Source organism: Oncorhynchus keta, chromosome 10 (genome assembly GCF_023373465.1).
Source record: "Oncorhynchus keta strain PuntledgeMale-10-30-2019 chromosome 10, Oket_V2, whole genome shotgun sequence".
Lineage (NCBI taxonomy): Eukaryota > Metazoa > Chordata > Actinopteri > Salmoniformes > Salmonidae > Oncorhynchus > Oncorhynchus keta.
In genome coordinates, this window is record NC_068430.1 from 56,809,053 (window position 1) to 56,834,043 (window position 24,991).

General features: G+C 42.6%; 1 protein-coding gene, 1 long non-coding RNA gene and 1 other non-coding gene across 3 annotated transcripts; 1 reads left to right on the plus strand and 2 right to left on the minus strand.

The window, feature by feature from the left end:
• Positions 1 to 1,132: 1,132 nt before the first annotated feature.
• LOC118389004 (major intrinsically disordered Notch2-binding receptor 1-like) lies at positions 1,133 to 24,704 on the minus strand. The gene is made up of 4 exons (XM_035778659.2): positions 24,580 to 24,704; positions 3,599 to 5,663; positions 2,754 to 2,924; positions 1,133 to 1,743 (listed from the first exon to the last, which is right to left on the minus strand). Exons 2-4 carry the CDS (start codon positions 5,648 to 5,650, stop codon positions 1,549 to 1,551), a joined length of 2,418 nt encoding a protein of 805 aa, XP_035634552.1. The 5' UTR covers positions 5,651 to 5,663; positions 24,580 to 24,704; the 3' UTR covers positions 1,133 to 1,548.
• trnaa-ugc (transfer RNA alanine (anticodon UGC)) lies at positions 2,304 to 2,373 on the minus strand. Its single transcript has one exon. It is a non-coding gene; the product is annotated as a tRNA-Ala (tRNA).
• LOC118389006 (uncharacterized) lies at positions 12,329 to 13,967 on the plus strand. Its single transcript, XR_004826653.2, has 3 exons — positions 12,329 to 12,372; positions 12,886 to 12,947; positions 13,108 to 13,967. It is a non-coding gene; the product is annotated as an uncharacterized LOC118389006 (long non-coding RNA).
• Positions 24,705 to 24,991: the final 287 nt, after the last annotated feature.

A 24,991-nucleotide genomic window follows, 5' to 3' on the forward strand; every position in this document is an offset into this window, starting at 1 on the left:
CAAAAGCAAGACTAACATGCAGATTGTTTATCGCAGAAAAAAATGTGTTGTGTACATGGGGTGGAACGCGTTTTGATAGTAATGTGCATGAATTATGAGCAAATATGGTTGGTCACAGCGGACTCCTTTTGGCTCGTTCCTTAAAACTGGATACTTGCTTTCTTTACTTAGTGGGTCTCTAGAAAAGTCCTAAAGTTGTAGATGGGTCCTGAAAACTAAGTTTGGGATCTAGTGTTGTGGAGAAGTTCTGGGTCATTAGCATTACTGAATCCCCACAGGCTGGCAGCGTTGTGCTGAGTACATGGTTAGGGCTTTCCTGTGGCACCAACACAACAGTAGTAATGGATCTGCAACTAGACTCGAGGGGATCACTTAGTCGACACACATCCACTTAAGAGGAAGCAATGCATAGATCCGACGCCTCCCCCCAGCCCCACACAATGAACATCCTGTGTGTGTGTGGGTTGGTGAGGGCTCAGGGTTTGCTGCAATGCCAGCACAGCAAAACAAACTTTGGCCTTACATTTTCACATCACCCTCCAAAGCACTGCGACACTCAATCTCCATATTGTGAACCATCAGCCCTAACCCCAGGTGACCTCAGTACTAGTAGTACTAGTACATTCAACTACAACATAGACATTCTTCCCAAGTGAAATGTGACAGAACCAGTAAGACTGCATATCCCTTGACAATCACATCATATGAATTTTGGCTGTGATTGTATGCAGTGTATGTGTCAATGTGATGTGTGTGTGTGGGTGCGCATTCATGCACGTGTGTGTTTGTGTGCGTGTGCGTGTGTGTGTGTGTGTGTGTGTGTGTGTGTGTGTGTGTGTGTGTGTGTGTGTGTGTGTGTGTGTGTGTGTGTGTGTGTGTGTGTGTGTGTGTGTGTGTGTGCGTGTGCGTGCGTGCGTGCGTGCGTGCGTGCGTGCGTGTCTGCGTACATACAGTACACTAACATGGTAGAGTGGTATAACATACTTTAGATTACACAGAGAATCCTCAAAGGCTTCCTTATCCCTATGGCACCAAAACATCAACATCAACAAACAGAGGAGGTTTCTCATCAAAAGACTGCATTGACACATAGCCAGTAAAATATAGAGGAAATCACTGAGCGAAAACCATTATGACAAATAAACATTTTATTCAACATAACTTAATGAGAAATAATGGCAGACAGTAGGCCTACCTAAATGCTGTTCTTTTTACTGTTATGCATTTTTTTTTTTAATTTGTGCTTGAAAGAAATTAGCCCAGTAAGGTATGTGGGCAACAGGATAAGGCCATAACATATTGTAATAGCATGAAGCCAGATTCACAAAGAATTTGGATTCATTTAGCTTGGTCTTTCCTTAAATACTCTCTCCTGAGTACACTGGTGCAAGAGCATGGTAAATGTAGGGCACATTACTCCCATAAATGTAGGGCACAAAGTATCACATCAACACCACATTCAGAATCCCACCATCCCGTCGTCGCCAATCAACAAATCAAATCAGTATTTCTGTTTGGCGGTCTCCTGTCTGGCATGCATACAGAGCCTCAGGAGCTCATGGTGGCGATAGGGATGACGATGACGAGGATGATGGTGATGGAAGTGAAGATGAGCGCCCCCAGCTTGCAGGCTTTGGCTCTGCGCTGGTTGGCCTCTTTGCGCCTCAGCAGTGTACTGTAACCTGGCGTGTAGATATCCTCCATCCAAAACTCCAGGTTATTAGGGTTTAGAGACTCCTGGGCCTACGAGACAAAACATAAGGTCACCACTCTATCATGCCAGTCAAGTAGATAACCGTTCCAGTTGTTCCATTAAAAGTATTATTCCCTGGGGCCTCCCGAGTGGCACAATGGTCTAAGGCACCGCATCGCATGCAAGGCTAAAGGTGCCACGACCGGCCGTGACCGAGAGTCCCATAAGACAGTGCACAATTGGCCCAGCGTCGTCCGGGTTAGGGGAGGGTTTGGCCGGTGGGGCTTTTCTTGGCTCATCGTGCTCTAGCGACTCCTTGTGGCTGATCCCGGTCGCCAGTTGAAAAGTGTTTCCTCCGACACATTGGTGCGGCTGGCTTCCGGGTTAAGCTGGCGGGTGTTAAGGGGTACAGTTAGGCGTGCCATGTTTTGGAGGACGCATGACTTAACCTTCGCCTTCTGAGCCAGTTGGGGAGTTGCAGCGAGATCGAAAATTGGAGACCATTTTTATATAATTGGAAGTTCCTTTTGGATCCCAGGTCAGATATACATTTGACATTTTAGACATTTATCCAGATAGACTTACAGTAGTGAGTGATACATGTTCATACTGGTCCCCTGTGGGAATCAAACCCACAACCTTGGCATTGCAAGTGCCATGCTCTACCAACTGAGCCACACGTGATTCTATATTTTCTGAAGGTTCACTGACTAATCCTGGTTTGTATCATTTTGGGAGAAAGCTGAACTTTATTTAATGCATTGTAATGCAGTTATAGTGCATCAAAAGAAATGTCATATGTATAATGTATTAGTATAATCTCATAATGATCTTGACTAAATAACTCATTTGTTCAGTCTGTTGAACATTTACAGCATATAAGATTATAATAAGACATACGTGCTCATGTGCTTATGAAAAGCAATCAAACATTTCCTCTTGGAAAGCAGGGAGCTCGTACTGGCGGTCTGACGGGTCCCGTGAGGTGATTTAATGCGGCCAACAATTGTCGTTAAGTACTGCGCTACCAAAAGGTCAACAAGGTCAAAATATACAGTACCTGTAGGTCCAGAGGGGACATTCTGGCCTCTCTCTCCTCCACGGTCCAGACCGGGGCTCCTCTCCCCTCAGCCAATCGGAGGTCAGAGGTCAATCCAGAGGTCATCCCAGAGGACAACCCTGGATTGGTCAAACCGCCACCCTTCTGATGGAAGAGAGAAGAGTTGGACACCTGCTCCACCAAGTGGGAGTGTGAGGAAACGTGGATGGATGGAGGAAGAGAGAAACATAAATCAAACATAATGGCAGGAACAAATATGGAATACATATGTGACCAAACTGGATACACACAAGCAAACCTGCTCTTGCATTTGTGTGGAGAACTGGGGAATTACTGATTACTGAAAGGCAGTCTTGCATTGACAGTAAAAGAGCTATGGGAATAATTGACTAAGTAAACAACTGACCACCTAAACCACAGTCTGACCAACAGGCCAGCTAATGTCTGACTCAATTTCTGCTTTAGGTTTTAGTCTCCGTATTAGTCTAGTTCTTTCAAATGTCTGCCTAAAACCCCCAAATCTACAGAGTTTATAATTCCTTACCCTCACACAACTAGCCACTAGCCTTGCTAGATCCAAACAGCAACATACAACTATATGGAGCAGGTAACAGGTCAGACCCAGACCCTAAGACTGCTTTACAAGACACACACAGCTAAACTCCTGATTTAGCAACAAAATCAGCACACACACACACACTAAAACACACACACACATACTCACACTCGCACACACTATCACACTCACTCCAAACCAAATCCAAATCTCCAAAACGAATGCATGCATGCATGCGTGCACATACACACACACACACACTGTTGCACTGACTAAGTTGGTACAATACCTGTCCTGTTTTCCCGGGCTGGTCCTTGTCATCTTTACTTTTCGAGAAAGACACCGTCCAATCCCGTGCAGACAAGATGGAGATGATGCTTGGCCGCTTGGAGTCCACGCCACTCTTGCAAGAGGCCTGTCGAGAGATCACCCCCTTCTTCCCCACTTTGGTTTCGCTCACACCTCTATTCTCCTCCATCTTCCCCCACCGGTTCCAGTCCAGGCTACCAAACGAATGCACAGATACAGACAGGGGCTGGGGCTCAGAGGAACCACCAGACCCAGGGCTGAGCGGATGGCTTAGCACACCCAGGGAAGACTCACCGCCGCTGGGGGGTCCCAGCCCCCTACCTCCCCGCCTACCTCCCACGGCCTGCTCCTGCATCTTCTCGTCCAGCCGCTGGAGGAAGGAGAGCACCTGGGAGATCTCGGCCTTGACCTCGGACAGGGACTCCAGGCTCTGTTCGATCTGACCCATTCTCAGGAGGAGTTTACACACACTTGCCTTGAGCCCGCCATCGTCACTGCCGTCCAGCGAATGGAAGAGCCTCTGGAGCTGGCCCAGGCGGCCGCGCCGCGCCTCCGGGGTGTCCTGGGCTGCCGAAGGGCCCCCGTCGGGGGGGCAGATGTACCCTGTGGAGCCGCACATGCTCATGTCATCCAGGAAGCGGAAGATGGTGCTGATGTCGTCCTCGCCTAGCATGTCGGGGTTGTCCATCGAGGTCATGAAGGACAGGTGGTCGGCGTGCACCAGGCTCCGCAGGTGCCGCGTGCCCGGCATGGTGTCTGTCTGGGTGCCCGTACTGCAGGCCATCCACCCTTCTCCTTCAGGTCTGAGACTGACGGTCCCCTCCCATCCCTTTGGAAGGGGCAACCACTCACCAGAGTTTATGGTGGGGCTGGGAGCAAGTCTCCTCTGAAGGGAGCCCTCGGAGCCATCTAAGCCCACCAACCTGTCATCCAGACTGAGGCTCTTGTCCATCCATCCTGGCCTACGGGTCCTGGGGGGTTGGGGGGACCATTCAGGAATAGTACCCCCTGGGCCAAAGTATGTGGAGTCCTGGAGGTCATCCAGGCTTTCATGCTTGACCTGGCGCTCCGGCGAAGGCCGCCCGACCGTAGGCGAAGGATACGGGTTGGAGAGCATCTCGAAGCTGCGATTTGTGAAAAGTTCCTGCCTCCCTCTTCCTCCTACTCCTACTCTCGGAGCCACGGTACTAATGGTCACCTCGGGAACGAGGTGCGACTGGTTGTGGAAGTCCATCTTGAAAATACCTCTCTTCTTCGTGCAGGAATGCCGCTCCGATCCCGGCTGCGATCCCGGCTCTGATCCGGGATCCCTGGGTGCCGAGTCTCCACTCAGGGAATCCTTTGAGGACTCGCTGTCTGTCTCCAGGGGGAGGTAGATGCTCTGCATGGCCTGGCCTGGGATGCTTCCACTGCCAGCGAACAGCGGGGTGTTGTGGCGCCAGTCGAAAGACACAGCCCTGGCACGGCCTGGAGGGGATGACGAGACCAGAGAGAGGGGATCAGGAGGGAGACTGGCACGCTTACGGAACGAGTAATTTGATTTGGGCCAGAGCAAGCTCTGGTCGATAGGGCCTGAGAGGGTCTGAGAGTCTGACAGTGTGCGCACCCTATCGCGGCTGGAGAATCTCACCTCGTCAGCGATGGGCAAAGAAATTTGCAAAGAGGGCCCCGGGGATTGGTCGATATTGGGGCCGAGCTGAGCTTTCATTGGCTGGGCCGCCTGGGCCTCTTCAGGAACCCCACCCGTCATTTGAATGAGGTTGAATATTGTGACAATGTCAGCTGCCACGCCAATCGGGGATGTCCCCAGTCCCTTAGGGTTGACCCTGTCTCTGAAGAGGGTGGCAGGGAAACAGGGATCACGGCAGGCTGCGGAGAACAGCAGGCTCCTAAGCTCTGTGAGGTGCTGCAGGTCGAAGCGGGTGCTGACCATTCTACACAGGTCCTGAAAGGAAAGCCAGGGACGCATAGCAGCCAGCTCCTCCAGAATCCCCAGCAGGACCAGGGGGTACTCCTGCTGCAGACTGGCCATGACCCAATATCACCTTCAAATTAACAACAAAATCAACAGGGGATGTGGTTGAAAATAAATCGTAAGAAAATGTACGTATTACCACAAATGTATTACCACTTGAATAACACTGAGTAAAAAATTACACAATAACAAAGTTGCCACCCCTCCTCTGTTTTGGTAAACAGCTGATGGATAGGCCTTGAGAAATGTAACCACTCTCAAATTCATAGACAGAGCTATGGATGCAAGGACTGACCATCCATGATATAAAAATAATAGTTTTAACCATGCCTGTTTTATGGCTATACAGTGTTTATTAACATTTACATTGTTAACAAACACTGGAGTAAAACAAGTTTATATTTTGGGTTCTGATGGGGTGCAACAGATGAACTAAGCTCATGAGGCGTTTATACACTATATATACAAACGTATGTGGACACACCTTCAAATTAGTGGATTTGACTGTTTCAGCCACACCCGTTACTGACAGATGTATAAAATATTAGGAGTAGAATGGCCTTACTGAAGAGCTCAGAGACTTTCAATGTGGCACCGTCATAGGATGCCTCCTTTCCAACAAGTCAATTCCCCAAATTTCTGCCCTGCTGGAACTGCTCCGGTCATCTGTGTGCTGTTATTGTGAAGTGGAAATGTCTAGGAGCAACAACGGATCAGCCTCGAAGTGGTAGGCCACACAAGCTCACAGAACGGGACTGCCAAGTGCTGAAGCGCGTATAAATCAAATGTCCTCGGTTGCAACACTCACTACCGAGTTCCAAACTGCCTCTGGAAGCAGCTTCAGCACAAGAACTGTTTGTAGGGAGCTTTATGAAATGGGTTTCCATAGACAAACAGACGTACACAAGCCTAAGATCACTGTGCGTAATGCCAAGCGTCGGCCGGAGTGTTATAAAGCTCACCGTAATTGAACTCTGGAGCAGTGGAAACGCGTTCTCTGGATGGATGAATCACACTTCAACAACTGGCAGTTCGATGGACGAAGCTGGGTTTGGCGGATGTCAGGAGAACGCTACCTGCCCGAATGCATTGTGCCAGCTGTAAAGTTTGGTGGTGGAGGAATAATGGTCTGGGGCTGTTTTTCATGGTTCGGGTTAGGCCCCTTAGTTCCAGTGAAGGATAATCTTAATGCTACAGCATACAATGATATTCGAGACGACTCTGTACTTCTATCTTGGTCGCAACAGTTTGGGGAAGACCCTTTACTGTTTCAGCATGACAAGTTCCCTGTGCACAAAGTGAGGTTCTTACAGAAATGGTTTGTTGAGACCGGTGTGGAAGAACTTGACTGGCCTGCACAGAGCCCTGACCTCAATCCCATCGAACACCTTTGGGATGAATTGGAATGCCTACTGTGAGCCAGGCTTAATCGCCCAACAGTGCCAAACCTTACTAATGCTCGTGGCTAAATGGAAGCAAGTGCCCGCAGCAATGTTCCAACACCTAGTGGAAAGGCTTCCCAGAAGAATGGAGGCTGTTAGCAGAGAAGGGGAACCAGCTCCATGTTAATGCCTGTGATTTTGGAATGAGATGTTCGACGAGCAGGTGTCCTCATACTTTTGTTCATGTAGTGCAAGTTATATTCTTCAAGAATTAATGGCTGTATATCATTAATTTATATGTCCAACAATGCATGTTGAAACTAAGGATTCTAGCTTTAGCATATTTTGAGGCATGCATTGTAAGAGACTACATTTATTGCACCTGTGAGTGAGAGTACTATACCAATTTAAAAGGTAGACTCAGCAAAATCACGTTGCTCGGACCAGCACCACAGATATTGAGACGAACGAGATGCAAGACTTCGCTCTCACACAGTATCTCCGCATTTGTGCATGTGTGCACATTACGCTGTTCACCGAATGGTAGCCAGGGCACCAAAACAGCAGGGAAGTTGAACCTTGCGCTTCAGCGCTCTTAGTTGTTGCGGAAATTGACCCACTACGCTGTTTACTTTCTGCATCTACTGTACGTCATATCTCTGAGTCTACCTTCAGGTGTGGGAGGAGGATAATGGAGGTTACTATTACCAGCCACTAAACCAGGTTCCTGATGGACTAAATGCTGCACACGGGGATCAGCCCGAGGATATGCCCCCAGTAGCAGAGACTCTGCAAGAAGTCCAGGAGAGAATACAGTCGAAGGGCTTGAATCTTCCCCAGCCCCCTCCACTATACAGTGATCCATCCCCATGGATGAAGACCACGTGGAGCTGTTGAATTCCAGAGCCGACAAGGTGAAAAAATATATCAATAATATCCCTTGAGCAAGGCACTTAACCCTAATTTCTCCTGTAAGTCGCTCTGGATAAGAGCATCTGCTAAATGACAAAGATGTCAATTGTAATTTTGTAGTAGTACCGCAATAGTTCAATGGGTATAGGGGACAGATTGGATTGGTAGCAAGTCTCAAACTTTTAATGGGTGAGTAAATGTCATGTCCTTGGTCTGTTTTCCCTGTAGTCACTGCAAGTTTGGAAGCCTTTGTTAAGGTCTCTAGAAGTGGACGTGGTTCATACATACAGTAATTTGTGTACACTGAGTGTACAAAACATTAAGAACACCTTCCTAATATTGAGTTGCACCCCCACCTTTTGCCCTCAGAACAGCCTCAATTCGCCGGGGCATGGACTCTACAAGGTGTCAAAAGCATTCCACAGAGATGTTGACTCCAAGGTTTCCCACAGTTGTATCAAGTTGGCTGGATATCCTTTGGATGGTGGACCATTCTTGATACACATGAGAAACTGTTGAATGTGGAAAACCCAGCAGCGTTGCAGTTCTTGCCACAAACCGGTGTGCCTGGCACCTACTACCATACCCCATTCAAAGGCACTTAAATATTTTGTCTTGCCCATTCACCCTCTGAATGGCACACATACACAATCCATGTCTCAGTTGTCTCAAGCTTGAAAAATCCTTCTTTAACCTGTCTCCTCCCCTTCATCTACACTCATTGGAGTGGATTTAACAAGTGACATCAATAAGGGATCATAGCTTTCACCTGGTTTCACCTGGTCAGTCTATGTCACGGAAAGAGCAGGTGTTCCTAATGTTATGTATACTCAGTGTATATACTGTATATACAGTGATATTAAAGTACAGTGGGGCAAAAAACTATTTAGTCAGCCACCAATTGTGCAAGTTCTCCCACTTAAAAAAGACGAGAGAGGCCTGTAACTTCAACTTTGACAGACAAAATGAGAAAAAAATCCAGAAAATCACATTGTACAGAAAATCACACCAGGCTGGGAAGACTGAATCTGCAACAGGTAAGCAGCTTGGTTTGAAGAAATCAACTGTGGGAGCAATTATTAGGAAATGGAAGACATACAAGACCACTGATAATCTCCCTCGATCTGGGGCTCCACGCAAGATCTCACCCCGTGGGGTCAAAATGATCACAAGAACAGTGAGCAAAAATCCCAGAACCACACGGGGGGACCAAAGCTGGGACCAAAGTAACAAAGCCTACCATCAGTAACACACTACGCCGCCAGGGACTCAAATCCTGCAGTGCCAGACGTGTCCCCCTGCTTAAGCCAGTACATGTCCAGGCCCGTCTGAAGTTTGCTAGAGAGCATTTAGATGATCCAGAAGAAGAGTGGGAGAATGTCATATGGTCAGATGAAACCAAAATATAACTTTTTGGTAAAAACTCAACTCGTCGTGTTTGGAGGACAAAGAATGCTGAGTTGCATCCAAAGAACACCATACCTACTGTGAAGCAGGGGGGTGGAAACATCATGCTTTGGGGCTGTTTTTCTGCAAAGGGACCAGGACGACTGATCCGTGTAAAGGAAAGAATGAATGGGGCCATGTATCGTGAGATTTTGAGTGAAAACCTCCTTCCATCAGCAAGGGCTTTGAAGATGAAACGTGGTTTGGTCTTTCAGCATGACAATGATCCCAAACACACCGCACGGGCAACGAAGGAGTGACTTCGTAAGAAGCATTTCAAGGTCCTGGAGTGGCCTAGCCAGTCTCCAGATCTCAACCCCATAGAAAATCTTTGGAGGGAGTTGAAAGTTCGTGTTGCCCAGCAGTAGCCCCAAAACATCACTGCTCTAGAGGAGATCTGCATGGAGGAATGGGCCAAAATACCAGCAACAGTGTGTGAAAACCTTGTGAAGACTTATAGAAAACATTTGACCTCTGTCATTGCCAACAAAGGCTATATAACAAAGTATTGAGATAAACTTTTGTTATTGACCAAATACTTATTTTCCACCATAATTTGCTAATAAATTCATTAAAAATCCTACAATGTGATTTTCTGGATTTTTTCTCTCTCATTTTGCCTGTCATAGTTGAAGTGTACCTATGATGAAAATTACAGGCCTCTCTCATCTTTTTTAAGTGGGAGAACTTGCACAATTGGTGGCTGACTAAATACTTTTTTGTCCCACTGTATTCATATCCCTTGACTTATAATTTGTTGTTACAGCCTGAATTCAAAATGGATTAAATAGATTTTTTTCACCCATCTACACACAATACCCTATAATGACAAAGTGAAAAAAACATGTTTTTTAGAAATGCTTGCAAATGTATTGAAAATAAAACACAAAAATATTAGATTTACATAAGAATTCACACCCTGAGTCAATACTTTTTAAAAGCACCTTTGATAGCAATTGCAGCTGTGTGTGTTTCTGGATAATAGGCTGACCATACCGCATGCGCTGCAAAATAATTGTAGAAATCTATGTTATTCAATTATTGCACCCACACTGCTCGCGTCTGCGATGCCAAGGGCTAAAATAGAACTCCTTTATATTTCTGACGCAGATCGCGCTGCAAGTCCTGCCTCTCCCATCTCCTCATCGGTTTATAGAAGCAGGTACCCACATGCCATCTCCTCATTGGTTATACGCGCGTGGGTGATTGAAAGACGAACTGTTTTGCCGGTTGTCGTGGTAATACCATGAAAGTGTAGATGTGATCACCATATAAATTAAAAGATGAAAAAGCCTGGAAGGAGGAGAGATGACTAGAAACGATTCGGGTGGCCGTTTTATGTGTGGATTAATTGTCAGAGTAGAGGACCTTGTGCATTTCAGGTAAAATAACAACTCAATGTTTATATCCCAGGACAAATTAGCTAGCAACAGCAAGCTAGCTAAAAAGGACAAATTAGCTAGCAAGTGCACGCTAACTAGCTAAATTGCCATACATGTTTAATGCTTTTCGACCTGTCCCAAATTAATGTCATTGGTTCAGAGTTTGTTTTGATATTTTAACCTGCTTGTCGTGATCGCGTTTGGTGTAGTGGGACAAAATACATTTATGCACGATAGCGCACGATGGCTCACGCGCCCAGCCGGTTTGGGTTCAGCGTAAAAGAGCTTCCCACACCTGGATTGTGCAACATTTGCCTATTATTCTTTTCAAATCAAATCAAATCAAATGTATTTGTCACATACACATGGTTAGCAGATGTTAATGCGAGTGTAGCGAAATGCTTGTGCTTCTAGTTCCGACAATGCAGTAATAACCAACAAGTAATCTAGCTAACAATTCCAAAACTACTACCTTATAGACACAAGTGTAAGGGGATAAAGAATATGTACATAAAGATATATGAATGAGTGATGGTACAGAGCGGCATAGGCAAGATACAGTAGATGGTATCGAGTACAGTATATACATATGAGATGAGTATGTAAACAAAGTGGAACTCTTCAAGCTCAAATTGGTTGTTTATCATTGCTAGACAACAATGTTTGTGTCTTGCCATAGATTTTCAAGTATATTTAAATCAAAACTGTAACTCAGCCACTCAGGAATATTCACTGTTTTCTTGTTTACCAATAAGTGTCTAAGCCCTGTCTAAACCTGGGAAGGGGGGTTCTACTAAACTATATGGAATTGTTTGAAGAAGGTCATACCAAGGATCATTTAGCTATTTGATTTAGAATTTTAAGACTTCTTGAAGTATAAAAATATTTATAAAAAATATCATTTTTGGCCTTCCTGCTATTAGTCCATACAAATACATTGAATAACAGATTCAATACATGGAACAACAGATGGTTCCTTTTGCTTTTTTCTGGGGGGACTTTGTTCTGAAGTGTCTGTCCTATATCTGAGAGATATAAGAAAGATCAGGAAACATTATCATTTATTTATTTTTACAAGTATATTTAACCCCTTATTTTTATACAGTACTTCCATTCATTTTTTGAAATGGTATGGGATTATAATGATGAAAGAACTACGTGAGTTTGTATTTAGAATTTCATGGTCGCACATTCAGATTCGTGGTTGCAAGGACGATTCGCAAATGTGTCATTTAATTTTGCAAGCTTCTATCATGATGTGTGAAAGATTTAACAATGGTTGCAAACTTGTAACTTGAAATTTAAATATATATTATATTCAGAATGATTGAAAGTCAATTTAGTACTATGAATACTTTGCTGTGAATCTAAAATACACTTGCTGATTTTCAATTTGAGTGTGTTCGTTAGTTCTGTCATTGTTGTCACGTTGTAGAAAGTTTTGTAAATTTGTAGGAAGTTTAGGAAATTTACAAGTAAAATCTTGATTTTCGCTCTGGAGAAATGACCGTTCACTCCTGACCAATCAATTCCCCCTGCCAAAACCACAGCCACCTAACCATTGGCTGGATCCTTCCATCAATCAAATATCAGGAAGTAGCTACCCACATGAGCAAGAGACGATGAGGTCAAGAAAAACAAAATGGTCTACTTGATGGTAATCGTTTCTTATCTGTCTACATCGATTTTCTTTTGTTAGCTATTAGCTATCTGGCCTCTGACATTCATCCTAGCTTTACCATCAACTTGCAAGTTTTATCAGGCAGTTTTAGATACGAGGGGAAAACAAATATTTGCTAGTTAACCATCTGATTGATAGTTTATACAAATAACGTTAGCTATCTAAATTAAAACTTCTAGGGGAAAGGTTACGCCCACCATCACCACTGCAGTTATTGTTAGCTTGGTTTCTAGAAAATAAAAACTTAATTATAGCTATGTTTTTAAGACTTTTGAACACTTTTTGTCAAACTGACTCATTCCACTGCTTGTTTTATTAATTAATTGGTGACTGAAAAAGTTGGCAAGAAAAATTCCTCCCAATTTCACTGCAAATAGACATCATCATCATTTGGCTGATGTGCGTGCACCTTTTAGGTGAGTGTTTAATTACCCAAGTTACTGACTGACTAGGCGTAATGTTATTCATGTTTTTCTTGTTGCATCTCAGGTGCAGAGGGATTAAGATCACTAGAAAGCAGCATGTTGCTAGACCACCGCAGGACCCTAGAAGTATTAGTCAATGCTTATGAATTTGATATTGTTTGTGAATTTCCCATTTAGATCCATGATAGTAACGAAATGGATGGATTGTTCAGCAACATGTGCAGTACATGCTAACACTGCTTTGGTGATGAAAGGTACATAATGAATTGTGTCATCTCCCTATCAGGCCACTGCATGCTGTGACAAGGGGTTGGATGGTGGAACACATCTGCTTCAAGCTGCCTGACTGAATACCGGGGCCTTTAGTGATACCTTTGATTGCAGCAAGAGCCTCCATCTCTGTCTCATAGCCATTTAACATGGACTGTATGTAACAACTCAAATTCATACCAACTGCTTCAAACACAAGAACTGACTTTATATTCACTTGTCCCTGGCTGTGTAGACTGGTAGCCCAATTCTGATCATTTTTCCTCTAATTGGTCTTTTGACCAATCACATCAGATAGGTTAAAATACAAATTAGTGGGGGACAAAAAGATCAGAATTGGGCTACCAGTCTACACGTAGCCTATTTGTCTTATTCTTCAGTCTTGTGTAGTGTACCGTTTAAAAAAAATATTGCATAAGCAAACTGTCATGCCTTTTCACCAGAAAATGTATGAAGACAGATAAGAGACGATTACATAGATGGTTTTGGTTTTCTTTACCTCCTCCTCACTTGCTTATGTGGGTAGTTACTTCCTGATGATTGATGGAACAATCCAGCCAATGGTTAGGCAGCTGTGGTTTTGGCAGAGGGAATTGATTGGTCAGGAGTAAAAGGTCATTTCTCCAGAGTGCAAATCAAGATTTTACTTGCAAATTTCTTCCTACAAATTGCCAAAACTTTCTACAGTGTGACAGAACTCTGAGCATGCGCAGATTCAAAATCTGCATGTGTATTTTTGATTCATAGCAGAATATTTATAGTTGTAAATGGACTTAATATGTTTGCAAATCTTATTGAATGTATTCAAATGTCATGTTACAAGTTTGCAACTGTTGTTAAATCATGATACAAGCTTGTGAAATTAAAACAATTTCCAATGCATATTTTGAGTTTTGTGATATGTACCATATTCTGAATCCAGATGTCTTTTAGACTTACAGTACTAGTCAAATGTTGGGACACATTCTCTCAACCAGCTTCATGAGGTAATCACCTGGAATGCATTTCAATGAACAGGTGTACCTTGTTAAAAGTACATTTGTGTAATTTCTTTCCTTCAGTGTGTTTGAGCCAATCAGTTGTGTTTGGTAAGGAGATTTTTCCTTCTGTAGCTCAGTTGGTAGAGCATGGCGCTTGTAACGCCAGGGTAGTGGGTTCGATCCCCGGGACCACCCATACGTAGAATGTATGCACACATGACTGTAAGTCGCTTTGGATAAAAGCGTCTGCTAAATGGCATATATTATTATTATTATATTAAGTCCATATTATGGCAGAACAGCTCAAATAAGCAAAGAGAAACGACGTCGGTTAGTTTGGCAGCTGGGGTGAAAGAGGCGCGATTATGATAGAGGAAACCAAGTCTAGATTTAATCTTAGCCTGCAGGTTTGATATGTGCTCAGAGAAGGACAGTGTACCATCTAGCCATACTCCTAAGCATGTGTATGAGGTGACTACCTCCAACTCTAAACCCTCAGAGGTAGCAATCACACCGGGGGGCATTCTTACCCTACCACGTGACCTTTGTTTTGGAGATCTTCAGAATAAGTTTAAGGTAAGAGAATGCTTGTTGGACATTAAGAAAGCTTTGTTGTAGACCATTTATCACATTTGTGGAGATGCCAGCTGAGTATAAGACTATCATCTGCATATAAATGGATGAGAGAGCTTCCTACTGCTTGAGCTATGTTGTTGATGCAAATCGAGAAGAGTGTGGGGCCGAGGACTGAGCCTTGGGGTACTCCCTTGGTGACAAGCAGTGGCTGAGACCGCAGATGTTCTGAATGTATACACTGCACTCTTTGAGGTAGTTAGCAAATGAGGCCAAAGACCCCTTAGAGACACCAATTCTCCTTAACCGGCCCACAAAAATGGAATGGTCTACCATATCAAAAGCTTTGGCCAAGTAAATATAATAAATAAATAGCAGCACAACATTGCTTTGAATCAAGGGCAATGGTGACACAATTTAAGACCTTTACGGTTGCAGTGACACATCCATAATCTAAGTGGAAACCAGATTGCATACCCGAGAGAATACTATAGACATCAAGAAAGCCAGTCAGTTGATTATTGACAAGTTTTTCCAACACTTGATAAACAGGGCAAAATAGAAATTGGCCTTTAACAGTTACAATCAGCTTGATCTCCCCCTTTAAATAAAGGACACGCCATGGCTTCCTTCCAAGCAATGGGAACCTCCCCAGAGACGTGAGACAGGCTCAGAAATGATAGGGGCAGCATCCTTAAAGAAAGGGTCTAAACCATCTGACCCAGCTGTTTTTTGGGGGTCAAGTTTAAGGAGCTCCTTTAGCATCTCGGTCTCAGTGACTGCCTCCAGGGAGAAACTTTTTGGTGGGTCAGGGGAAAAAGAGGGAGGAGCATCGGGGATGGTCGCTATAGAAGGGGTGGGAGATTAGGAAATGTTGGATGGGCAAGGAGGCATGGCAGAGTCAAATAGGAATCCTGACTTAATGAAGTGGTGATTAAAGAGCTCAGCCATGTGCTCCTTGTCAGTAACAACCACATCATCAACATTAAGGGATATGGGCAGCTGTGAGGAGGAGGGTTTATTCTCCAGATATTTAACGGTTTTCCAGAACTTCTTGGGGTTAGACCCACAGAGGGAGAACTACTCCTTTAAGTAACTAACTTTGGCCTTCCGGATAGAATGAGTGTACTTATTTCATATTTGCCTGAACGAGAGCCAGTCAGCCTAAAGATGTGTGTGCCGAGCGAATGGAATTCTTGAACTGGAGTAACTCTGCCAGATCACGGGCGAACCAGGGGCTGAACCTGTTTTTAATTATTATTTTCTTTATGGGTGCGTATTTGTTAACTATACCACTAAAACATATTTTTTAAAGAAGGTCCAAGTGTCTTCGACAGAGGGGATAAAGCTGATTCTAAACCAATTTACAGAGGCCAGGTCATGAAGGAAGCTACAGTATATTGATTCCAGATATGCTTGTCTTGGCTGAGGGCCAAATCCAGATCTTGGTATGCTTTTTGATATGCTGAAAAGACTCTGAAAATTGTTTAACACATGCTTATTGACTCATTAGATATCCTGTGATAGGTCTATATGGACATTTTATTTTCTCTTTATGATGACAAATACTAGCCTACACAGTATATTTTCTCATCACATACAATGCATAGGCTCTTGACTGAGGTCCATATCAGGATCTTGATATACATTTTGATATGCTAAATAAAGGAACATTTCTGATGCTTATTTGAGTTTTGAAGACATGCTCAATAATTTGACAAATATTAAATCCATATACTTATTTCAGACACTAGCTATAATTTTTTATATTCCCTCTGGATAAAGCTAAAAGAACTGTAACTGGTAGCCTAGCTAGAATCACATCAGTTCCAAATGTCACTTTTTTAATATGGGTGTCACAATTAGTGTGTAAACGGTGTGTGTGTTCAAACTGACAACTGGAGAAACAAAAAAGTGAGAAGCTGTTCAGAAAATACTTCAAAGAAGTTAACGTTAAAGTGAGTAGCTAATTTGAGATGTTTTATTTATCTTAGTAAGTAGAATCAGGAACATTAGCTAATTTGGCTAGCAGCCAGTAGGACAAGCTAGCTAGCTAGGCTTGATAGGGGGGTAGAAGCTAACTTGTAGCCTAGCTAGCTAACAAGTAATGAAATTGCCTTCACTTCAGTGATTTTCTTTTTGGACCCCCAATCAAGCCTCAAGAAGACAGCTAATGTTTTAAAACGTTTAGGCGTATTTTGTATTGGACCAGGTCTCGCTTGAACATGTTATCTCAATGTGAAAAACCTGTATAAATAAAGGTTAAATAAAAAGTACAAAATGACTGATTAATAAAAGCTAGCTAGTTAACTAACATTGCTAGCTATGTAACTAGCAACTTGGCTAGCTAGCTATCTTGGTCCAGTTAGTTTCCTCATCATGAATGAAGCAGGCAGAGTAGCTACCTTGGGGTATGGTTATGTGAAATAACAATATTTTCTTGCAATATCCACACAATTTTGATTCATGATTTATGCAGACAGTTTGGAGTGGATCACAGACCAACATTACCACCACATTGGGTCTGGATTAGAGGTTGACCAATGAATTGGAATGGCCGATTAATTTGGGCCGATTTCAAGTTTTCATAACAATCGGTAATCGTCATTTTTGGACATCGATTATGGCCGATTACATTGCACTCCACGAGGAGTGACAGGCTGACTACCTGTTATGCGAGTGCAGCAAGGAGCCAAGGTAAGGTGCTAGCTAGCATTAAACTTATCTTATAAAAAAACAATCAATCTTAACATAATCACTAGTTAACTACACATGGTTGATGATATTACCAGTTTTTCTAGCTTGTCCTGCGTTGCATATAATCGATGCGGTGCCTGTTAATTTATCATTGAATCACAGCCTACTTAGCCAAACGAGTGATTTAACAAGTGCATTCGCGAAAAAAACACTGTCGTTGCACCGATGTGTAACTAACCATAAACATCAATGCCTTTCTTAAAATCAATACACAAGTATATATTTTTAAACCTGCATATTTAGTTAATATTGCCTGCTCACATTAATCTATTTTAACTATGGAAATTGTGTCACGTCTCTTGCGTTCTGTGCAAGCAGAGTCGGGGTATATGCAGCAGTTTGGACTGCCTGGCTCGTTGCGAACTGTGTGAAGACCATTTCTTCCTAACAAAGTCCGTAATTATTTTTGCAGAATTGTTCATAATTAGGACATTACATTGAAGGTTGTGCAATGTAACAGGAATATTTAGACTTAGGGATGCCACCCGTTAGATAAATTAGGAACGTTTCCGTATTTCACTGAAATAATAAACTTTGTTTTCGAAATGATAGTTTCCGGATTTGACCATATTAATAACCTAAGGCTCGTATTTATGTGTGTTATTATATTATAATTAAGTCTACGATTTGATAGAGCAGTCTGACTGAGCAGTCGTAGGCAGCAGCAGGCTTGTAAGCATTCATTCAAACAGCACTTTCCTGCATTTGCCAGCAGCTCTTCGCTGTGCTTCAGGCATTGCGCTGTTTAAGACTTCATGCCTATCAACTCCCGAGATTAGGCTGGCAATACTAAAGTACCTATTAGAACATCCAATAGTCAAAGGTATATGAAATACAAATGGTATAGAGAGAAATAGTCCTATAATAACTACAACCTAAAACTTCTTACCTGGGAATATTGAAGACTCATGTTAAAAGGAACCACCAGCTTTCATATGTTCTGAGCAAGGAATTTAAATGTTAGCATTTACATGGCCCATATTGCACTTTTACTTTCTTCTCCAACACTTTGTTTTTGCATTATTTAAACCTAATTGAACATGTTTCATTATTTATTTGAGACTAAATTGATTTTATTGATGTATTATATTAAGTTAAAATAAGTGTTCATTCAGTATTGTTGTAATTGTCATTATCACAAATATATATATATATATATATATATTTTTTTTATATATATATTTTTTTTTGGTCCTCCAATAATCGTTGAAAAATCATAATCGGTCGACCTCTAGTCTGGACTGCGAGGGACTGCCATTGACGACCCAATCTGCACCCAATGCATCCATCGTCGATTACAAACAGGGCAGGCAGGGGTATTGAGGGTGTGCAACTTGTATTTTCTGTTAAATAAAGAAAATACATTTTTTTTAGCAAAGATTGGCCTATTATTTTTTATTATTTTAACATTATGATAAAAAAAAAGTGTTTTGTTTATTTTTATTTTTCAATTAATAGTTATAGTCTTGTCCCATTACTGCAACTTGGGAGAGGCGAAGGTCGAGAGCCGTGCATCCTCCGAAACAGGACCCCGCCAAGCCACACTGCTTCTTGACACACTACCCGCCTAACCCAGAAGCCAGCCGGAGCAATGTTTCAGAGGAAACACCATACAACTGACAACCAAAGTCAGTGTGCAGGCGCCAGCTGCCACAAGGAGTCGCTAGAGTGCGATGGGACAAGGACATCCCAGCCAGTCAAACCCTCCCCTAACCTGGATGACACTGGGCCAATTGTGCACCGCCTCATGGGTCTCCTGGTCGCGGACGACTGCGACACAGCCCGAGATAGAACCCGGATCTGTAGTGACGCCTCCAGCACTGCGCTGCAGTGCCTTAGACCGCTGCGCCTCTCGGGAGGCCCATGATGCATTTTCTTACAGAAATAACGGCGATGTGCTTTGGAAATAGAAACTTGGATTAAATTAAATTGTCTTATTTTTTGGTGTTTTGACTGATTTCATGTCAATACTACTATAGCAACAAAAAAATGCTAGCTAGCTAACCAACAACTGTAACGATGTATTTGAGAGACAACAAGTCATCATCGTGCAAGTGTATTTATGTTTTCAATAAACATTGTAGAAGAAATATAGTTTACATTTCGCCAACAATCTAAGCCCATTCCATCTGTAGTTGCTAAACAATCAACCCATCTATGCTCAGATATGTCACCTTGATTATAGGCACCTGAACAAGTAAAATAATTTGGGCATTGGACCTTTCATGAGTTGAATTTAGCCCATCAGACATACGAGGATAAATATTACATATCAGGTAACGATGTATATTGAAATGATTCATTTGTTTAGAAATACAGATACATAAATGTCAGGTAATCACTACAGATATGATACATTTCTGAAAATATTTGGAGTCGTGCCTAAGTATAAAGGCCTATCTATGTCAGCATGTTGACACATACATATTTGTAGAATATTCTAACGCCGCAAAGTGTAAGCGGGTGCACGCGCATCAGGTGTGTGTCTTGAACGTATCTCACCCTAGATATATCTCCTGGACTCATATGGTAGCAGGGAGATTTCTGAGGTTCGGATTGGATGCATGTAGAAACTGTCCCATCACGGAGAATGTCCGAGCTCTGTATATGAAATTAAGGACATGCGTATCTGGAGCATGTCTACTCCTTATATCTAATAAAGATATTTGGAAATATATAAAGATACAGTGCCTTCGATGAGTTTTCAGACTCCTTGACTTTGTCCACATTTTGTTACGTTACAGACTTATTCTAAAATTGATTAAATAATTACAACTCTCAGCAATCTACTCACAATACCCCATAATCACAAAGCAAAAACAGTTTTTTAGAAATGTTTGCAAATGTATTACATTTTTTAAAACAGATACCTTTATTTACATAAGTATTCAGACCCTTCGTTAGGAGACTCAACATTTTGCTTAGGTGTTTCCATTGATCGTCCTTGACATGTTTCTAAAACTCGATTGGAGTCCACCTGTGGCAAACTCAATTGATTGGACATGATTTTGAAAGGCACACACCTGTCTATATAAGGTCACACAGTTGACAGTGCAATGTCAGAGCAAAAACCAAGCCATGAGGTTGAAGGAATTGTCCATTGAGCTCAGAGACAGGATTATGTCGAGGCACAGATCTGGGGAAGGGTACCAAAAACTGCAGCATTGAAGGTCCCCATGAACACAGTGGCCTCCATTATTCTTAAATGGAAGAAGTTTGGAACCCCCAAGACTCGTCCTAGAGCTGGCCACCCGGCCAAACTGAGCAATCGGGGGAGAAGGGCCTTGGTCAGAGAGGTGACCAAAAACATGATGGTCACTCTGACAGAGCTATAGATAATCCATCTACATAGGCGTACCGAGGCTCATTACCATCACTCCTGAGTTCCAATGGCACATTATGTTAGCTAAAGAAAAAGCCATCTCTGTCCAGTGTCTGTTTTCTTTTGCCCATCTTAATCTTTTCTTTTTATTAGTCAGTCTGAGATTTGGCTTTTTCTTCGCAACTCTGCCTAGAAGGCCAGCATCGCGGATTCTCCTTTGGTGTTTTGCGAGTACTATTTAATGAAGCTGCCAGTTGAGGACTTGTGAAGCGTCTGTTTCTCAAACTAGACACACTAATGTACTTGTCCTCTTGCTCAGTTGTGCACCGGGGCCTCCCACTCCTCCTACCATTCTCGTTAGAGACAGTTTGCGCTGTTCTGTGAAGGGAGTACTACACAGCGTTGTACGAGATCTTCAGTTTCTAAGCAATTTCTCACATGGAATAGCCTTCATTTCTCAGAACAAGAATAGACTGACGAGTTTCAGAATATAGGGCTTTTCTTCTGGCCATTTGGAGCCTGTAATCGGACCCACAAATGCTGATGCTCCAGATACTCAACTAGCCTAAAGAAGGCCAGTTTTACTGCTTCTTTAAATAAGGACAACAATTTTCAGCTGTGCTAACAAAATGCAAAAGGGTTTTCTAATGATCAATTAGCCTTTTAAAATTATAAACTTGGATTAGCTAACACAACGTGCCTTTATCAAATCAAATGTATTTATATAGCCCTTCGTACATCAGCTGATATCTCAAAGTGCTGTACAGCATCCCCTGCTGTAAAATGAAAATACAGTATTTAGCTGGCAACTCTGCTGCCAGTATAATGCTGTACATTTATAAGGAAACGTTACCCCTATCATACACAGATAGATTCCACTAATTCACCATGCCTGTTCTTTTTACCTGCTTTTTGGTATGTTTTAAAGTGGTAAGAAACATAGCAAATTAAAAGCCACCTAAAGACCAACACTCTTAGAAAAAAGGGTTCCAAAAGGATTATTCTGCTGTCCCCATAGGATAACCCTTTTTGGTTCCAGGTAGAACAATTTTGGATTCCCAAGTAGTACCTTCTGCAGAAATGCTTCCACAAGAAACCACAAAAAGTTATGCCTGGATCCAAAAAGGGTTATTCAAACTGTTCTCTTATGGGGACAGCTGAATAACTCTTTTAGGGTCTAGATAGCACTTGTTTTTTTTTGCTAAGAGTATTGTCATTATTCCTGCATTTTCACAGACCCTGTGAAAAATACAGGTATTGGGTCTGTGTGAATTGTTCTCTGCTTTTTTGCAAGTAAATTCATTAACACTTCCATTGTTAAATATCTCACTAATTTGAAATGCAAACAGCTACCATGATTTAACAAAACTGCCCACTTCCCTCCCCTATCAATTTGCAAGTTAACAACTGATGTGTATAAAAGGGGTAAACCTGCATGACAATGGTAAATAAGGGGCTGTTTGAACGGGGGGGTCATATAAACATTGCCTTATATTTATTACAGGTAATATATCACATCTTCTGTCTGTAATGGGTTAGACAGCGGTGCGTTACTGAACAGGCACATTAATTAAACCATTTAAAACCATGAATTGAACCAGATTTAGGCCAAATGAAAAGCCGAACTCAAGTAGCGGGTGTTTTTAAATAGCCTACATCTTAAATAAATTAGATATGACATATGGTATCCTTTACTCTATTTATAGCTGATAATTTTGTTGTTTTACTAAGCCATCTCAGGAGCACAAAAACTTAAAGAGAATTAGAGGACAGAATACAATGAATCACATTCGTTCCATTCAGTGTCAAATCTCTGCCATAAATCATTGTCACTCGTGCTTGTTGCAAGGTCACTGTAGCCTACCACATAGCCTATTAAAAATATGTATATTTGATCAGCAGTCAGGTTTTAAATAACGGCCACACAAAGTAGGTGACTTACTTGTTATCTCTGGACAGAGAATCGTTGGATTTCCACAGCCACACCTGCACCCGTTAGAATAACAACATTGACTTAGAGAAGCGCAAAACGACCTCAGGTATACCTGATTATCTGTAGATGAATAAAATGACAATATTCCTTAGTAAAAAAAAGAACCAATCCACCCGCACAGTTGATTCTCATCGGCTCGGATGGACTCTGTTAAAATGGGTAGCTACCAACAAGGCAGAGAAGAGAAAATTTAAACCAGGTCATCCTCTCACTGGTCCCTCCAGTCCCCAAGGGGACCTCAAAAAAGCAACCATTCAACTAAGCACTCTCTCCATATGGAATAGCTGCATGACACCTGAAATGTCAATATAAACTAGAGGCTATGTGTTAGCTATGGATCATAAGCTAGTCTATAATGAAGACATACCAGTTGGTACAATAAATATCTCATTGTGTTATCACATACATAAAACGTGTGTGATGGAGTATAGGAGTGGTTTATCATTGTGTCAGATAACAAAAATGTTTGTGTGTAAAGGAGAAAAAAATATATAAAAAATGGATGCTTTCATAATTGAGGCTCCTCAACAACATCTAGCTTGACAGTATATCATAAGGCCTGAAGGACCTGCTAGCGTACACACGCACACACACACACACACACACACACACACACACACACACACACACACACACACACACACACACACACACACACACACACTCCTGCCGATCAGTCCTCGTGGACCTTCGCCATTACCGAACATGAGCATCCATAAATGTCCATACTTAAAATCCCATTAGACTGGGGAAAGAGGAAAGCTATCATCACTGAGTAGTTGCACTTTGACCAGAATCAAACCCAACATCTTGGATGGTTTCACCCAGGGGCGGACTGAACATCTGGCATTTCAGGTAAATGCAGGCCCATTTTTAGTCCAGTGGGCAGTCTACTGGGTTTCTTTGTATGCACAAAATGATAATTATCTGGCTAATAATGGTGGAAGGCCCAGCCCGGGGCATAAGCAACATAGGTGGTCGCCTAGGGCACCCGGGCCGCAAGGGGGCCCCGAAAAAGTAGAATACACACAATTTCTAAATTAGGTTGTGCATCAGCAGTTTTCCTCTTGCTATGTCAGTCACTGACCGCCAGTCAATTAGCCCAAGCAACCTTTTCTGGATCGGTAATCTAGTCTACCCAGATATCTGTTGCAATTACCGCAAGGGCACAAAGGGGCCCTGACCTCCAGGGGGCCCTTATTTATTTTGTTAGTCACTCTCACTCAGATATCATTGTAACATTGCATAAATCATGGCAACATGTGTAGAATTGCAGGAAATTAGCTGTAAAACTGCTTTTGTTAAAAAAAAATAGCTCCGCCACGTGGTAACTTCATGTAATTAAATGGGGACCTTAGGGGGAAAATGGGCCAGTGTGGTGTCTCAAGGGAAAAAATGGGCTGATTTCTGGTCCCAGTCCACCCCTGGTTTCACCTGTCAGCCATCATATGAAGAGGATGGAATCTCTTCCAATCCATAAAATTAATGAATGGTATAGGAAACTGTTTTTAGGATTTTATTTTACAGTACATAAATGACTGTGTATGTAGTTACCTAGAAATAACAGCTAATTTCTGGCAATTGTTTCCAAAAGCTGTGACGAGTGTAAGTCGGGTTGACGTTTCTTGCCCTGCTGCGATTTCCGCTAAATGGGCCAGCTGCAAAGTTTTACATGTAGATAATAAACCAGGTCAGGAGCCACCAACTGCTTTATTAAAGTAAGGATGGGCGTTGGTGGTGGATGGCGGGCAACCGACAGCGTCATTGCATCAGTACTGCGGAATAAATTCTGCAGTCAAACTTTGTTCATTATGCATTTCAACATTTTAGTAGTTATGTGTGCAACAAAAGTTCAACACTCACCTTTTGTCACTATTTCTGGAAAGTCTACGCATACAATTTGACGCAAACGTTGGATAAATCCAACGTATACACCACATAGTAACCACTACAACTCAACTGTATGGTGTCAAATCCGATTATAAAAATCGAACGGGCACGAGAAATCAGGAAGGAAACATCATTGCTCAATCAAACACTTTTATCGAAAGAGAAATGTGGTCGGGCGAGCAGAGGACGTGTTCCGCGAGCGCAGGCAAACGTGGTGTGCGCAAATTAAACTTGAGGGCTTGCAAGTATGACTGAGCGAGCCCAACGGATTTTTCCACACGCATGTATACCGCTTCCACACACGGATGTGTTTTCATCCCACTCACACCAATTTTCCAGTTCGTTCTCCAAAACACATTTTGCTCTCGCAACTGCTTACTATAAT

What these genes read in the sequence shown, in the direction of transcription:
- LOC118389004 (XM_035778659.2), bottom strand. Translation starts at nt 5,650, where the DNA reads ATGGCCAGTCTGCAGCAGGAGTACCCCCTGGTCCTGCTGGGGATTCTG. An exon ending in AGCCCGGGAAAACAGGACAG is followed by an intron (nt 2,925 to 3,598) that starts GTATTGTACCAA and finishes TTGGTGGAGCAG; the next exon opens with GTGTCCAACTCTTCTCTCTT. An exon ending in TGTCCCCTCTGGACCTACAG is followed by an intron (nt 1,744 to 2,753) that starts GTACTGTATATT and finishes TTTGTCTCGTAG; the next exon opens with GCCCAGGAGTCTCTAAACCC.